The sequence below is a fragment of the Seriola lalandi genome, unplaced genomic scaffold, assembly GCF_002814215.2.
Source record: "Seriola lalandi dorsalis isolate HSWRI2012SDOR001 ecotype SW California unplaced genomic scaffold, Sedor1 jcf7180002054735, whole genome shotgun sequence".
NCBI lineage: Eukaryota > Metazoa > Chordata > Actinopteri > Carangiformes > Carangidae > Seriola > Seriola lalandi.
In genome coordinates, this window is record NW_019525288.1 from 2,455,938 (window position 1) to 2,473,016 (window position 17,079).

General features: G+C 39.3%; 1 protein-coding gene across 1 annotated transcript in view; it reads right to left on the minus strand.

Moving 5' to 3' along the window:
- LOC111668360 (protein diaphanous homolog 3-like) overlaps positions 1-17,079 on the minus strand; it is a 154,165-nt gene that overhangs the window by 70,672 nt on the left and 66,414 nt on the right. The window contains exons 18-23 of the mRNA XM_087178787.1: positions 16,510-16,605; positions 14,765-14,859; positions 12,117-12,218; positions 9,246-9,485; positions 6,893-7,022; positions 221-345 (exon numbers count right to left, since the gene is read on the minus strand). Coding sequence (XP_087034913.1) covers positions 221-345; positions 6,893-7,022; positions 9,246-9,485; positions 12,117-12,218; positions 14,765-14,859; positions 16,510-16,605 — 788 coding nt within the window. The remainder of the gene's footprint in view (positions 1-220; positions 346-6,892; positions 7,023-9,245; positions 9,486-12,116; positions 12,219-14,764; positions 14,860-16,509; positions 16,606-17,079) is intronic.

Consider the following 17,079-nt stretch of genomic DNA (forward strand, 5'->3'; position numbering starts at 1 on the left):
CAAAAATGGGCATTTGATCAACCAAAGACTTCAAAGTTCCTTCCTTTTATACTACCAGCTCAGTAATGTTTTCAGGTATGAAAAACCTGTTCTATTGCCAGTACCACAGTGAAAAATGAAAACATCAAACATAAAAAAATTCACATTGATTCATTACGGTAAACTCATTGAATACTGGTGGCGGACTGGTGAGTAAATGCCTGTGTTTATAAAAGGATATAGCCATTTTAGTGAAGAAGGTGTCGTTGGGGTCATCGGGGGAGGAGAAAGTCTCCAGGTCTCTCTCCAGCTGCAGCAGCTGCCTCTCCATCTGCCTGAGACTCTTTTCCAGATTCTCTGCAGACACTGACACACACCCACATATATCAAGACACGCACACATTTGTAACAGCACAGAGGAACACCCCCGCATGGAAATGTGAAGGAAGAAGCAGAAAGAGGACAACTCAATTACAGGTACAATCAGATGCATTATCATTGTGATGCTCTGAGAGAATCAGAGAAAAAAAACATCCAAATAAAAAGAAAAAAAAAAAAGAAAAAGGAAAAAGGAGAGAGAAGCCAGCTCAGTTGCAAAGCATGCTTATTATGGGTTCACACTCTGCCAGAAACACCGTGGGAATAAACAAAGAGTGAGGAAAATAAACATCAAGCAAAGGTACATTCAGTGTTTGCCTCTTATATGTTCATGTGTATGTCATAAACAATTAAATTCATGTAAGAATACAATGCCCTTACTGACACGCATAATGTAGTGAAAGCACATGCTTGCCATGTTTTCTCATGTATTTACACTATGTGTGGCTTTTCAGTAACACAAACAGAATAACAGATTGAATACTGCGGCCTCAAAGTATGAAGAAGGATGCTGAAATCTTTCCACGCCCTTCATCCTTTGTCTATAGTCTTATCAACAGGTGCATTGATCATGCAGGTGGGAGAGCAAGAGAACACTGAGCCTAACTTTCTGTTAAAGTGGTCATGGCTGACACTTTAAGCTAGTCACTGAATATAGCATATGGCTTAAATTACCCTGATTAGACCCTGCTTGACAAAAAGGCATAAGCTGCTTATTTCTAAGTAGTTTCAAATTTCCCCTTGATCCTAATACATGCGTTGCGAAAAAAAAAAAGAGAGAAAGAACTTAAATGTAGCTAAGCTTTTCATTGCATTTATATCATAAACCTCATTTACTGATGGGAACATACTATTTTGGACACACACACACACACACACACACACAAACATGCTTGTTCAATCAGACATCTTAACTACAAATTATAAAGTCTCCAGTAGCTGGAGTTGTCCAACTTCTCTTTAAATTATAAGTTAAATGGAGCATATGTTCTTTTCACAGCAGGTTAAGGTGAGCGTGTGAATGTGCAGAGAGAAGATTCACACATTCAGCTGGCTGAGAGGAAAAGTCAGGTGGCACTTTTCATTTTGCTGTCCATGATGATTGAGAAGGAAGGCCAAACAAAGAGCAGTAACAAAGTAAGTGGGAAAAAAAATCACTATATTACATCCACAAAAGCACATCTACTGTATCTGTACCTGACAAATAATTCGCACATCAGTTCCTTTAACTCATTGCATATTTTCTTTCTCCTATTTTAACTCTCTCTCTCTTACCAACCTCTGCCTATCTTCATTCTCTTTTCCCACTCCTTTTTTGTGCTCTCCCTTCTCGTCTTTCATGGTAAAGCACTGACACTAATAGATGGTCAGTCGAAGGCACTGAAAATCCCACAGCACACCATTCCTTTAAAAATATTGTAAAAGTGCATTGTGACCACTGTGACCAATCAGAGCAGTATTCACCGAGCAACTGCTCCAGAGTGACTGTATGATTTTTATTATGCTAAGAAATCACCCTGCCAATCTGCTGCACTACAAAAAGAAAGCAGAATAATAATATCCCCATGCAGAGGAGCCATGATGATTTTGTTTTCTTCAGAAACAATGAAAGCAATTAAGTTATATATAAGTTATATGTAAGTTTGTTTCTTTTTAAACACAAATCCTATACGGAGAATCTGGTAACTTTTGTTCAATCAATACCAATAAATTAAATCTTAATGTATCTTTGATTAAATAAACTCTGGCCTTTTCTAAATTACTTGAAACTGCTTATATTTCACAAAAAGTTAACAAGTTAACAAAGTTAAACTACAAAGATATTAAAATTAAGTGAAGTGAAAATTAAGTGTTGGAATCCAAATGTGAAAATTATGCACATGATTTGCATATAATTTACATGTGTGTACCTAATCTTAATTTTTTTTGTAAAGGTAATATAGGCCTGACCCAGAGCCCTATAACATGCAAAACGGCCAAGTACTGTACATGCCTTTTGCAGAGAATAACTTGTCTATTTTCCTTGGCTAAAATGTATTATTGCAGCACCAAAACGAGTGGTAAAAACCTAAATGAAAAAGTCAAACCAGTTCAATCAATGTAAAAAGTGTCTCTAGAGCCCTGCAAAAGACATTTTAGTAAACAATCAAGAAACTGACACTTCACCTGCTGTATCATTTCCATTTCAATCTTTGTCTCTTTTTCGTAAAAGCCTTCTGCATAACCAAGCAACCAAAATCTGTTGAATGAGGTGTGGGCAGCATGCAGAAGTGGAAGGAAGCCAGACAGGCAGTCTGTTAATAGACACGATTAAAACCTAGTGATGATGCACTGACTGAGAAAATAGCAAGGACGGGTGAGACAGAGAGCAAAACAAATTGGGATTTTCTCTTTTTTTAGCTTCACAATCCAAACTGGAGGCTTTTGTGATGAGGATCCCTCACATGGAAGGGCATATGAACAAGAGGAGATGTGCAGGTGACAAAAATTGAGGCATATGCTTCAAGAGAGTATCTGCCTTGGAGTGATCAGTATGTGTACAGCAGCTGGAATGTTTAGTGAAACACACAGAAATGTGATATATATTTATACAAATACACTCTTAAGAATTGTGGAATAATTGCTCTATCGTAGGGTGAAAAGCAGAGCGGGAGATAAAAAATGAAAGGGCGTTTCCATGTTTCCCTTGTTCTCCCTTGCCTTTTCTTCCAGTGTGTGAAAACATGAGCGATTTTTATGAGCAGCAGGGCCTGAACGCGTCTGTGGTCCAGAGGGGTTGCAGATATAGGATGTTTTAGCAGAATAATAATTGCAATATTTGTAGAGGTCAAATCCCCCATTGACATCCTTTTATTACTCTGCCAACCTGCTGTGCTATAAATGAGACTGAGTGGAGCACACAACCATGCATGCTCACTCACAAACAGCCCGGCTCCACGTAGAGATCCACTATAGATCATCTTTTGATGTATGGAAATTAGGAAACTGAAAACACGCAGATGTGCATTCTGAGGCCAAAGCCTGACAGACAAGTGTGACCAGACTGATGGTACCGAGGGCTGGAAACGAGAGACTTGTAATGCAAAAAAAAAAAAAAAACCCTAGTGTGCCCACACTCAATGTGCTGAGCACCCACTACATACAAAGGGAGCATGGAGAGCATGAAGGTCATTGAATTTGCACTGTAGAGAGGCTCATTCTATATTCTTTCAACCTGAGGTTCATCACTCATACTGCATACAGCTTAACTACAAAGTAAGGCTCGAGCCGCATATCAGAAGATCATCTGAATTAAGCTGAAACCTCACATTACTTTGTAATTATTCCTCAGGGCCCCAAGCCATGAACAGAAACTGAACCAAGACTGCTTGGTCTATTTGTCTATATGTCTATTTAGTATTACGCAAAGCTTTCCAAGTAAGCAGAGTTACATGCTGAAGTAACCTGGTTGCCTGGTTGGTTACTGTATGTCTCCATATTTGTCTGATTTCACCATAAACTTAGCACCAACTGCCAAACTGCTCAAACGCGCCTTTGTGTATCGTGCATGTGTTTGTGATGAGGGACAAAAGGAATAGAAATACAGGAAAGGGACAGGGAGCAAGACGAAGATAAACCACAAAACCCGACAGAGAGACAGACAAGAAAGACAGACAGAAAGAGAGAGACAGATAGATACATAGAAAGAGAGGAGCAGTACACAAGAACTGCTTCTCCATGTCAGGAGAAATGATGATTGTAGTGCTGAAAAGAAGAGAGGGGAGCAGAAATAAGAAGACAGACACAAAAGGACCCTGAACTAAGCTGCAGTTTTGCTTCCATGAGAGGCGAGATTGGCAATGGGGAAACGAGGGCTGTGTTACACACAGTCAAAAGACAGCAGCTTTTGCAAGAGAAGCACAAATCATTACTGCTACCTCTATCCAACCTTGTTTTCATGCTCAAGTAAGCTCTTTGGTGAATGTCTATGAATGTAATGCAGCCTTTTAGTGTGTCTTCAGGCCTCCCGAATGGCTGTCAGACCTGATGAAAAGGAAGTCACTCAAGAGCATGGTTTACAAAGACGAAATGGGATTTGTGTGTCTGAACACTAGATATGGAGAGATGACACATTTAGTGTATGCACCTCTTAATGGCACAACAACAGAGAGAAAGACAGTGATGGAAAAAGAGGACTATATCTAGGTGTGAATACAGTATACACACAGCTTGAGATCCATGAAGTAAGGACATGGACAAAGCCTGAAGAGAGATCCAAGGATTGTGCTTCCCATTGATCGCATCCTCGTACCTATGAGTCTTGGCCCAGGGCTTGCGGACACTCAAACAGCACAGGTGGCAGAAATGAAACACTCAACAGGAGCATTATTATCCAACAGATTATCAAAGCAACAACAAAACCTGGAGGGGTTCTTACAAGGAGGAGTCAAAACAATAAAATCACATATTTCATCCTCACTATGTTTTCTCCTCCTCACCCTTTTTTTCACTCCCTCCTGCTGGGACCGGAGCAGTGGGTAAAATCTTCTTTGGAGTAGCAAACGTGCTGTGACAATACGACCGCACATGCATATATAGTTGCAAAGATGCGCACGCGCGCACACACGTGCACGCACACACGCACGAACGCACGCACACACACACACACACACACACACACAAAGAACATGACCAAGTCTCTTCTGACCACCCAGTCTCTTCCCACTTGCCTGTGACCTTCACCATACTCCAGATAAACTGGCCAAACTTAGATTGTGTGTGCATATTTGTGTGTGCACATGTGCCTCGGATTATCAAGAAAGCAGCCAATTAGTGTTAAATCAACACAGAGACTTAAGCTACATCTAAAACAGTGCACTGACCTGAGTTATTCTCTTGAAAAATGAACCTATAACTCTGTAGATATGCTACGAAGATTAATGTTAGTATCAAACAGCAGTGCAGACGAGCAGAGTGTAGCAAAGATCAAACACCAAGCTGGTAAAATACAATGCGTGTTTACAGAACCAACAAGCATCTAATCCCAGAATAATCCCCAGAGAGTTACAAAAGTAGAAAGGTAAGAGTGAAGCTCAAAGTAAAACAGAGGAATACAGAAAAAGAATGTTCCATTTCTGTCTATGTGAAAACAATGTCTAGGTAGGCAGTTCTGTTTATGCATTAAGCTCTCTGAACCATATAATTTAATGACTGGATCTCTGCTCGAATACATCCAAAACAAGCAAATATGAAAAACAATTTCTCATATCTATCGCTTATTATTTGTAACAGTAATAAAACAACATTTGGTCAAAAAGGCTGGGTCTGTGCTTGGAAAGAGTCTGGACTCACTCAGGACTGTTGTGGAGAGACGCATGCAATGTAAGATGGAGGCCATCTTAGACAATAGCAACCATCTTCTCCACAACATTCTGGCAGGACAGAGAAGCAGCTACAGGTGCAGCAAACGTGTCATCTCACTGCGCTGCAGAACACAGAGGTTCAGGAGTTCCCACTGCCATCAGGCTATACAACAACTCGGCCAAAGGAAGTGGACTAACCTAAATATTACTGTTTATTTATTATTAACTGTTTTTATTATTATAATTAATATTATCAACAATGAGCTGATGGACATATGAATTTCCCCTAGGGGATAAATAAAGTATCTATCTATCTATCTATCTATCTATCTATCTATCTATCTATCTATCTATCGTAATATAATATAATGTTTTTGCTCTGTTGATGACTGAACTGCCTTTTCATGCTGGACATTACTACTGTATGTGGGTGCAGTGATCTTGAACTCAGAGTCTCAGGTGAAAGTAATTTGTTTTGATGGAGGCTTAACTTAAGTGATGTGAAATGACACAATGTTAAAATGCGATTAAGTTCCTTATATCAGTACTTTATATAGCCGGACAACCCACACAGCTCATTATCTTTTCATTAGGCTCACCTTTCCAATCACCTACCTCTTGCCACTGACCATACAATCGCTATTGCTTACAGTAAGTCAAGTGATAGTGCTTAATGGTCAACATCAAATAAAGGGCCAAAGCATTTGAAAGTTTCTAGAATATTATTTAGTTTTCAGTTTTAATCGCACGCCCTCAGTTGTCTAAACAACATGCTGAACAGAAGATAACATAAAAGGCTTTTCTCTCTTTAACTCGAAGCTAAAGAGGCTTTTGTTTGTCACACAAAGCTGTAAAACATAGAGGAAAAAAAAGAAACATACTTTTGTGTTTGTATTCCTTTTGTTGGCTCAAAATACGGTCCAACTATTTGGTTACTAAATTAGCATTTGTAAGACCAGTGGAAAATATTGCAAGGGATGTTGATATGAGAGCGAGTGTATGAAACTCCCTGTGCGCTGGGAAAGCTAAAGAACCTAAGTTGACACACACAGCAATCCAAAATAACAGACAATCACACTGTGATATTGGCGCAGAGAGAGTAAGAGGTAAACGTAATGTTAAACTGTTAAGATGTCCTAACTTTGTGTCCATCTGTGTGTAAGATTGTGTATATGGGTAATAATGTATATTACCTCTGCTAGCTCGGTCCACATGCTCCAGTTCTTCAATAAACTTGATCACATCTGGAAAATCCTCCTCACACACTTGTGCCAGGAAGTGGAGTAATGTGGTCTTTTGGTCTGCTGATTTTGTGTCTTTTAGCTGTAGTAGAACACACATACACAAACATACAGTATAGTTATATACAAAGACCTTTGGCATTAAAAGATGACATTTATTTCAGCTCATTTAGTCTCAATACAGGATTAACTGTATCAATTAGGGACAGAGTGAGAGGATATTTGCAGCGGTACCTCAGACTTTGCTTGTTACTTCAAATGTCACAGGCTAAGCCTAACAAGTATTGCTGTTCTTTTACTAAATGAACAAACAAAATATAATTCTTATTTGTGCATAAATTTGTAGAGTCCATCTTACTTTAAAAACAAAGCCACAGTAGAGAATTATCAGCAGATATTGTTCTATAACCATATCTGTGGGATGTTGTGTGACATAGGAGCATGTGTCATTGTCCTCATTCAGCTACTGTAAACCCTTTCAGTAGCTTCATAAATGCTGAGGGTTGACAGTGCTACAGATGATTTCATGTCTCGTACTCATGCGGTGGAAGCATATTCACAATGTCATGACCTCTCCTGCGCTTCGTGCCTCTCTCCCCCACACATAACAATTTTTCAATTTCTCTGATAAATTTCCATCATCGCTCTTTTACAGTCTAATTCCAAGATGTCTCTCAGTATCCCCGCCAAACATCCCTCCTGTGGAGTGCGTTGCTGTGTATCTCTCTAGGTGATCTATTGGTAGACAGCAGTGCACTCAGCCCCGCTGGGTTTAATCATGTTTGTATTATCTCCTCTAATCAAACATTCTCATCTCTCTTTTCATTTCTGTTTTCCCTTTTTTTTTTTTTCCAAAAGCTTCAAGTGCTCACTCACAAAAGGTCCCTCTCTGAATTTAGATGGATGGTAATCATAGTTGACAATGTAAACATTTTGCTTTTTCCAGTTGGGCTGGGTGCAATTTTCTTGCGCTGTGGAGTGTGCCATGGAATTAAGTTGTCAAACTCGGGAACAGGCATGAAGGTGATGTCTTCCTCTGTGTGTCCTGCCTCTGACATCAACTCACACCTTGGTCCTCCAACATTCGAGCACAAAGATAAGAAACAAACACACTGGAACAGCAGCATTAGAAATACACTAAACACAAAACCTATTCCGTGATACTTTAATTAATCGATTATTTTACTGTCAAGTAAATGCAGCAAATCCACATTTGTGCATACGCATGCAGTGGTGTTTATATGAAAATAAGCACCTAAGTCTCACAGGGCAGAGATGTGGCAGTGATGAATGGCTGCAGTGGTTGTTACTGTGGAAACTGCAGTGAGTGTGCCACCAGCTGTAATGTAACCACTGGAGGAGTCTCCCACTCCAGGATCACACTCTGTTCCCTGTCACCATCACTATCATACAAGAAATCCTACTGTTCTGTCTTTATGCCATATAAACTCCACAGGTATGGGCATTTGCTATGTCTCTGCCCCACTAAGCTTGGGCAGTCATGCAGGGTGTGTGAACTTTCAAAGGGATACTGGCCATAGCCAGTTATCTATTCTGAGCAGGAGAATGAGAATAAAGTATTCCCTGAGTTTGTCTGCTTTGATAGATGCCAAGCGATAGAGAGAAAAAACTGTCTTGTGGGGCTGATAGAGTTCAATCAAATGAAATAGTTTCAAACACAGTGTCTCATCACAGCAGCCACTTTAGATGAGTTCAGTGATAGGGCTCAGCCAAAGTGACACACACAAAAAAAAAAACACTCACTCTTTCATGCAAAAAGACAAACAAGTGTAGATATGATCAGATATGTTAACCCAGACACTCACACAAGCACAACACACCTTACATTTGCACACAAAAGTCATCAAAAACACTGACTCTGTCCTCTAAACTAAACATTGTCTTCTAGTCTAAAAACTACTTTTTTGTTGTGGATATGCATATTGCAAATTTAAACATATGAGGTTTTTGAACCCATGTGATCAGAGCCTGCAGTGATGAGAAGTGATGAGAGTGATTCAGAATGAGAAAAACATGGCAGGCATTCTTCGCGCAGGGATCTAAAACATTCTATTCAGTTTGTACATGGTCTCCATATCAAACTTTGATTGACTATAGTAAAAACAACACAATTGCTGTTACTAAATTCCAATTGCAAACACAACTGTAAAATGTATGGAAAAAGATTATCTCATGAGCTTTTTGTTAACACTTCATCACTCCTGTTGAACCACTGGTAGTGGATGGATAAGGGTCTACATACTGTATGTGAACAGCTGATATAAGGCCAGCATTTTACCCTCACCTTGCAGAGGGAACTGAGGTCGAAGCCATAAGACTGTGCGTTTCGAGAGCCTGCATTCATGTAATTCCCCAGCAGCAGCACCAGCTCCAGCAAGCGGCCAAAGGAGCAGCTCTTCCTGACCTCATCACAGGCGGCGTTTACAGCCAGGATATCTGGACGCAGGTTGTTTACCTGCTCCTCAAACTGCAGGCGGAAGAGGATGTGGCTGAGGCGAGGACGCAGCCGATTCACACTGCTCATCTAGGAGAGGGGAAGAGCGACGGAGGAAACAAGGAAGCACGAAGGAGGACAGAATAATATGAAAAAGGGGATTATAGAGAAGATAAAGCAGGAGAGGAGAAAAACAAGAGTAAGGGAAAGTATGTCAGACATAGAGAAGAAAGTCAAAGAACATAGTTAAACTTTAAGTAACTACAATCACACTTTTGGCACACTCTCACATTTAGCCAATCTAATTTAAAAGACATTTATGCAACCAGCATGCTAGAAAGTGTTGCTAGGCAGTAGTAATAGATGCTGGCAGTGATTTGATTTGGGACCCAGGTCTGGTAAGTTAATTGTGGAGTTAGTGTCCATATAGGGCAGGCAGCGGAGGGGGTGGAATATACAATAGGCTGCCTTGGATTACCACTCTCACACAATTAGAGAAAATTGGAAAATATTGCATTGGGCCCAGAGCCTGGCCACAACAGTGATTGTGTATGTGTGTGGGGTGGTGGGGAGGGCGCAGGTTCCAATTGTCTGTTTCACACAACAGCTGGCTGTGCGGTTTGATGTCCTCCATCAAGGGTTTAATTATAGCTACTGTAATGTTATCAAATGACTATTTCAGTCGGGGAGTGAGTGAGCGCGTGTGCGTGTTCTGTGTGTGTTTGTATGAGAGGAGAGCAGAGAGAGGAAACAGGGCAGGGGAGGAATAAGACAAAATTGGGGAAAGGCAAGTGGCACAAGAACCACACAGAAAGCTGAAACGCTTTATGATGAGGTAAATTGTGTGAAAAGGATATTTTATTAACGAAATAATAATCAGGGGGAGAAGAAAGGAAGAAAATGCACCAGGGTGCCTTCAGAGTGAATGTGTACAGCTGTTGTTTCCATGAAGGCTATGATGGGCATTGGACAAAATTGAGCTGAGGAAGATATTATTTACAACTTGATGGAAGGGGTTCAACACATAACAAAAGAACAACATAACAAAATGGATTATACAGAAGAAGTTATGGAAAATATAGTGTGTGTGTGGCAGAGTTCAGTGAGGTGGTAAACTGTTGACATACTGCAGAATTGCTATTATTTCATATTATCAGGAATAAAAACAGTGTATTTCAAAATGATGCATGATATAGTGTAAAAACAAATATATCAACATGTATTAGTAGGATAAACCCCTTGAATAAACTCTCATCTTCAAGGGAGTCCTTAACACAAATATGCAGAAAATGTGATACAATAAATAGATAAACAAATCATCACAAATACCCACATATACACAGACAAAATAAAAAACTTAATTAGAGAAAATAATTTAGCAACTTGTAATAAAAGTCTATGTAGAGTGTCAACAACAATTTAAGTCCTCAATGAAAGACTTTAATTTAAAGAAGTGCCAGTAACCGTGGCTACAGCTGAGGCCAGAGGTTGCCTGGAAGTCTGTAAGTCAGCAAGCTCAACTGATACAGCAATAAAAGCTACTGTGCTGCATGAAGTTGACTAGTGTAAAACTCATTAGAATATCCTTTAATCTAATAACATGGCGATGGATGGAAATTAATACCCTGTTGGAAGATAGAGAACTTTTTTGCCTTTTGATTTCTTGTCACAGAGAACATTTAACTTATTTGTGTAGCTGCAGAAAGACATTTTAAATGTCTACATTGGCATTGTGTCCAAAGCACTTTAAGGGCTTTTTTAATGCGATCCATTATTGCTTACAATACACACAAGGTAGAGTTCAAATCAAGTGTGAGAATGGTGGATATCGGAAAAAATAAAAGATAAAATGCTTGTGTTTGCTCAACGGTAAATTAAAAATTCCCTTTGAACATGAGCTTTTCTGATAGGTGAAAGCACACAGGCCTCCTTGGTCCCAGGCAGGCACAGCAGCAAAAAAACATTATATAAGCATGCTCTTCTTTGTTCTATGTCTCCCTGATGAACTATACACAAAAGCTGAGCATGCTCATGCTCAACCCTCCCCCTTCATCTACCGCGCAATAACTGCATTTTCATTCAATGATAAGACTTCTTTCATGTGTGATTACAAACAGGTGGGTGCATGGGGCAAATGAAGATTATGGCATGTTTTGTGAGTAAGTTAGTTGCTAGGCAGAAACACAAAATACACAAAAAGTGCTACACTCCTCATGCATAATTCTGAATAAACCTCTTTTGAAAAGTATTTAAGAAAACGATGCAGACATAATTACGCAGCAGAGCTGCTCTTTAATGTGCATAAATTAGCACAGGAGTCCACAGGTGTCCTGTCGTTCCTCTTAAGGCTTAAAAAGATAGAATTTTAAAAAGCTTAGGATTAGGATATTCATATGAAAGTGCTCAATTTGTGTGTATGTGTGTCTGTGTGTGATTGCGTTTAGAAAGAGAAGAGAAGTGCTGAGGGAAAGATATGATGCAAATACAAGAAAAGTTTACATTACTATAATATTAAGATGGTAATAAACTAGCTTTATAAAACTGTGTATGCATATTTCTGTTCTGTTAAACCACTGTATTCATTATACATTGAAACTCAGCGACACAGAAAAATATTGTTTGTGATACACCTGCACATGGTGTTAGAGCTACACAGTATCCAGCTGGTGGGGAGGTGAGAATTTTGTGTGTGCATGTTTGTGTACGATTGTGTGTACTCACCACAACCCCAAACTGCTCAGGCTCTGACAAATTTGCGTACTCATTTTTATACTTGGCCAAGGCGTTCAGCTGTTCCTGCTCCGGCAGATGCTTTACAAGATTCTACAAAAAGGAGAGAGGAACAAAGGGAGTGAGAAGCAGCACGGAGGAATGCAGAGTAGGGAAAGCAACCGGTACACATTTATTCAAAAATAGCCTTGTGGTGATAATGTCATGATGACTGACACATTTAATTACACTAATTGTACTTGGTTACTACAGTATATCTTCCTCATGTTCATGCTTCAGTTTTTTAAACATGTGCAAAATATAATGATTTAAATTGTCCAAAATTAACGTAATCGGGTCAAATTAAACCCTTTTTACCCTTGGGCTCTGTATATCTAGGTTTCAACAACAATGTAGTTGCCCACAGTCCATGCTTGAAGAGCAATGTGGTGTTTTCTTTCAATTTAATTTAGAATGAGCCTTAGGACTACCATTCTTTGTGCTGTGTTTGTTTAGAAATCCAACCTACTGCTGTTCTATTTGCTGTGACTTTCAGTGCTGTTGGTGACTTTCGCTTCTAAAGTTTTGTCACTGCAATAAAATGGCTTTTACTATAAAATATAGTATTATATTCTTAGGTTTATATACAGGTATATGTTTATAGACAATTGAATGTGAAATTGTGATTGGGTTTTTTTTTTTTTCAAGACAACCAAAAGGAATAAATGCTAAAATATTTAAACCACATTGATTTCATTGCCCTCTCATTTAAATGTAACAGCCATCTCAACAAATACTTCTGTAGTGAGGTAAATATATTGGTCTAATGCATTTAAATTGGGTTGAAAATCTGTTCCTGATGCCTGGAGTCAGGACAAATATTGCCACTTCCATTACTTGAGTTTTTATTGATGCACTATAATGGAATTTGCCTTAATGACCATTAATTATTTGCCTGTTGTAATCAACAATTATTGATTGAATGAATTCTTTAAAATGTACAGCCGAAGCTCAGATTTGTTTTTGCTGATTTGTTTCAGCTCAGCTTATCCACACACCGACTGTAAAACAAGTCCTTAAATGCACCAGTCAACTTCCTCAACATCTAGTGCACACAAGACACCATTTCTTTACATATTTGGTGTCATCTATAAGCTGATTTAAATTTAGCTTGAGGAATGTAGACTGTATGCTTATGGTACACTTATTCATACTTTTGATCAGAGCTATTTAAGCCTGTAACTGTTGTTTGCTGGACTGCCCTAGAGGTCAGTTGTACAAAATATGTCTGCAAAGTTACTGGCAAAAACTAGAAAATTGGAGCACATTTCACCGTTCTAGCCTCCCTTCACTGGTTACCTGTGTCCTTCAGAATTGATTTTAAAGTTTCCTTGCTTGTTTGCCCCATCCTACACAGCTGACCTTCTCTGTCCTTACACTCCTGTTAGTAGCCTGCGGTCTACTGACCAGTTGTTGCTGACTATTCCCAGGGCCAAGCTGGAGACAGAGGTTACTAGGGCATTTGTTGGCAGGGCTCAAACCCTCCATAACAGCGTTCTGTTCAAGTCAGAAGAGAAATGTATGCGTGCATTTTAAGCACCCTGAGAACATGATTCTCTGGTTCGATAAAACAAAAAGTGGAGCTTTTAAGCAGAACTCCAAACACTTAGTCTGGCAAACACCGGGCGCTGCTCACCATCTGGCTATTATCATTCCTATGGTGAAGAATGGAGGTGGCAGCATCATCCTATGGGGTGCTTCTGAGCCACAGGGACGAGGGAGACTGGGGTAACAGTTCACTTTTCAGCACAACAATGACCCTAAGCATACAGCCAAGAAAACGCTTGGACAAGTAAGACTACCCTTGAGTGGCCCAAACAAAGCCCAAACTAAAAACCCATGGATAATCTGTTGAGAGACCTGAGGATGGGAGATCACAGACACTTCCCATCCAATCTGGCAGAGCTTGAGAGGATCTGTCAGGAATAATGGGATAAACTGCCCAAATCCAGGTGAGCAAAGTTTGTAGAGACTCGAAGCTGTAATTGCCGCCAAAGGGGCTTCCACAAAGTACTGAATTATGGGTCTGAATACTTTTTTTTAAATAAGAGAATTCAATTATTGATTTTGAATAAATTTTAAAAAATTAAAAATTAAAACCATGTCGAGTGTGGACTGGTGGGAAATAATAATAGTAAAAACAAAACCAAAGGAAAACAAGAGGCAGGAACTTCTTCAGAACTTCAGTCAACATGGATGGACGGACAGACAGACAGACAAAGAAAGACAGAAAAAGAGACAGACTGCTAGTTTATGCAAGCCTAGAGAGAGAGAGAGAGAGAAAGAGAGACAGACAGAGACAGACAGACAGACAGAAGAAGACAGAGAGAGAGAGAGAGAGAGATAAAGGAGGCTGCATGCCATTTCAAGGTAGACAACTAATCAAGGCAACAAACAAGAGTTGAGGCATGAGCCTGAACAACTGAGAAGGAGAAGGGCAGCACTAAAAATAACATTTGCACATTGTCAGTTGAGCTAGTTTCCAATATTCTTTCCATTTAAGAACTGGTTACGTGCACATAAGAGTTAGGCGGACTGTCCAACAAAGTCTTCTACTAGCGTCACATAAGTAACTGAAGCTCTGAAATGTTTTTCCTTACCTGGATCATAGGTTCAGTGAGTTGCTCTTCATCCACCTCCACTATCATGCGACGGATTTCCTGATAAGGCATACGGAAGGAACCCAGAAAGATGGCTAGAAACAAACAAAAAATGCAACAAATGCTGTGGTAAATAAAAAAATGATTCAAGAATTTCAGGTCATACAATTTAATAACAAGAAACAAAAAGATAATAAAAAACAAAACAAATAATGATGTGAGATAAAAAAAGCTCAAGGACACAAGAGGGGAACTGTGAGTAGGATCTGAAGAGATATAACATTACAGATACATCAATACATAAGCCAGCCAGACATAAAACTGTTTTTAGAAAAAGTGATTTAAGAAATTACAGTGGTTGAGCAAGCATGAGATCCTCGAACAAGTGGTACCACCAGAGACTGAATGGCAATTCCTTGTCATTAGTATAGCCAGTGGAACCGTCAAAAAAAGCCCTGACAGTTAAAAGATGTGTGACTAGGCTAGGAGCCAGATGATGCGAAATTTAAATATTATTGGGAAAATCTGAAGGAAAAATGTGATGATTTAAGTATCGTTTAATATCCTAGCTTCTAAGTGTTTTGTATTTAAGCGAGTCTGGTGTGTTACAGACATCAACTTGACATGATTTACAGTAAAACCAGGAAACAAATTCATGGTGACGAAAATAGGATTACACTTCCTTTTTCCAGGCTCATTTGACAGATTTTATAGTACATCACTAAGAGCAAATAGACAGTTAAGATGCATTGCTACCAACAATTACTGCGGTGACTTCAAGCAAAGTTTGGGGGAGCCAGTATTTAAACAGTTCAAGATAAAAATAACTGCATACATTCAGTAGAAGTCTGATTGACTAATTAGGCCCTCTTCTCCATGTAAAAATGTGAGCTCTGTACCTTTATTGCTAAAAGGACATTTTAACACAATAGAAATTGAATATATTTTCAGTGTATTGGCATCAGTCAAACAACAGACCTTAAGTCATACTAATTTTCAATCAAAGCTTAGTCCCTCTACCTCCTATGGTGGAACACAAACTGCCGACTCTCCTTCTCGTCTCTCCTCATTCCCGCTCTATAATTTACACTGCATGATTTATCACTGTTACTGGGCTGATTAGTCTCATTTTCTTTTAATACATGAAACAAAGGTCATAGCTCCCCTTGATATAAGCCAATGAGGAACTAAGATCTGGGAGTGCTTAAGAGATCAGCTGGTTCCTCATTAATGCTGAATCCTTTTAAAACGGTCATTATAAACCAAGCAGGCGTCACTCACACACGAGCGCACAAGTGTGAGTGAGAAAGTTAGAGAAAAAGAGAGCTTGAGACAGACAGACAGACACATAAATGTGATCATACATAGGAGCATTTTTCCTCCCGTTTGTTCTTTCCTTAATGGAGGCTTAACATCGTTAATCTTCTCAGTGTGTGTGTGTGTGTGTGTGTGAAGACGTGAGTCACAGATAGCGGTGGCCAAGTTCACGGTTAAGTGTTTGTCTTGCTATAATCACTATAGCAGCAAAAAAAGGTGTAACTCAATGGCTGCCAAACTTCTCTTTTAGGTGACTTTATAACATGCAAAGAACAAATGGGATACAGGAGGTAATTTAAGTGAATTGAAGGGCAAAAGTGAGGCTAGAACTACAGACAGGTCCAGTACACTGTAGCATCAAAAAACGCGCATGTGTATAAATCCACTCCTTGGGAGGAGGAGTGGGCTGAGAGGAAACAAATACTTACATAGATTCTGTGCAATCTTGGGATCGAGCACCTTGAGCTCTTTAATTCTCTTCTTTATGGATTTCTTATCCTCCAGATCCTCCTCTTGTTTTTTGGCTGATAAAGACAGAAACACTGAATTATTATCAACACATAAAGGCAAGATTTACACAAATGTGTGCACTAAGAGTACTGCTGACAACAAGTATGTGTGATATACAAAAATTCATTCACAGTGAGATTATGAGATTTAAATGTCCGTGTTCAGTGTCTGAGTGCAACATAAAGAAGGGAAGAAAGTGAAATGGAATGTAAAGGTTGTCTGGATGAATTTTATTTATTTATTTAGTTGTAATACTGTACTCATTTTAAAGATGTCAGCTGTTTGAAAATCGCCCACAACTATGTGAAACATCTGTTTCTTTTTTGTGTTTGCTTTTTCCAAGTGAACAATGACATAGTCTGCCATGACTGGCTGCCATGCTGCTAGTAAAGCATGGAGAAAGGGATTATGGTAGAGTGTTGTGATCACACCACTGACGGAGTAAAGTATGGCTGAACCATGGTTGTTCCATAAACAAAATATTGCAC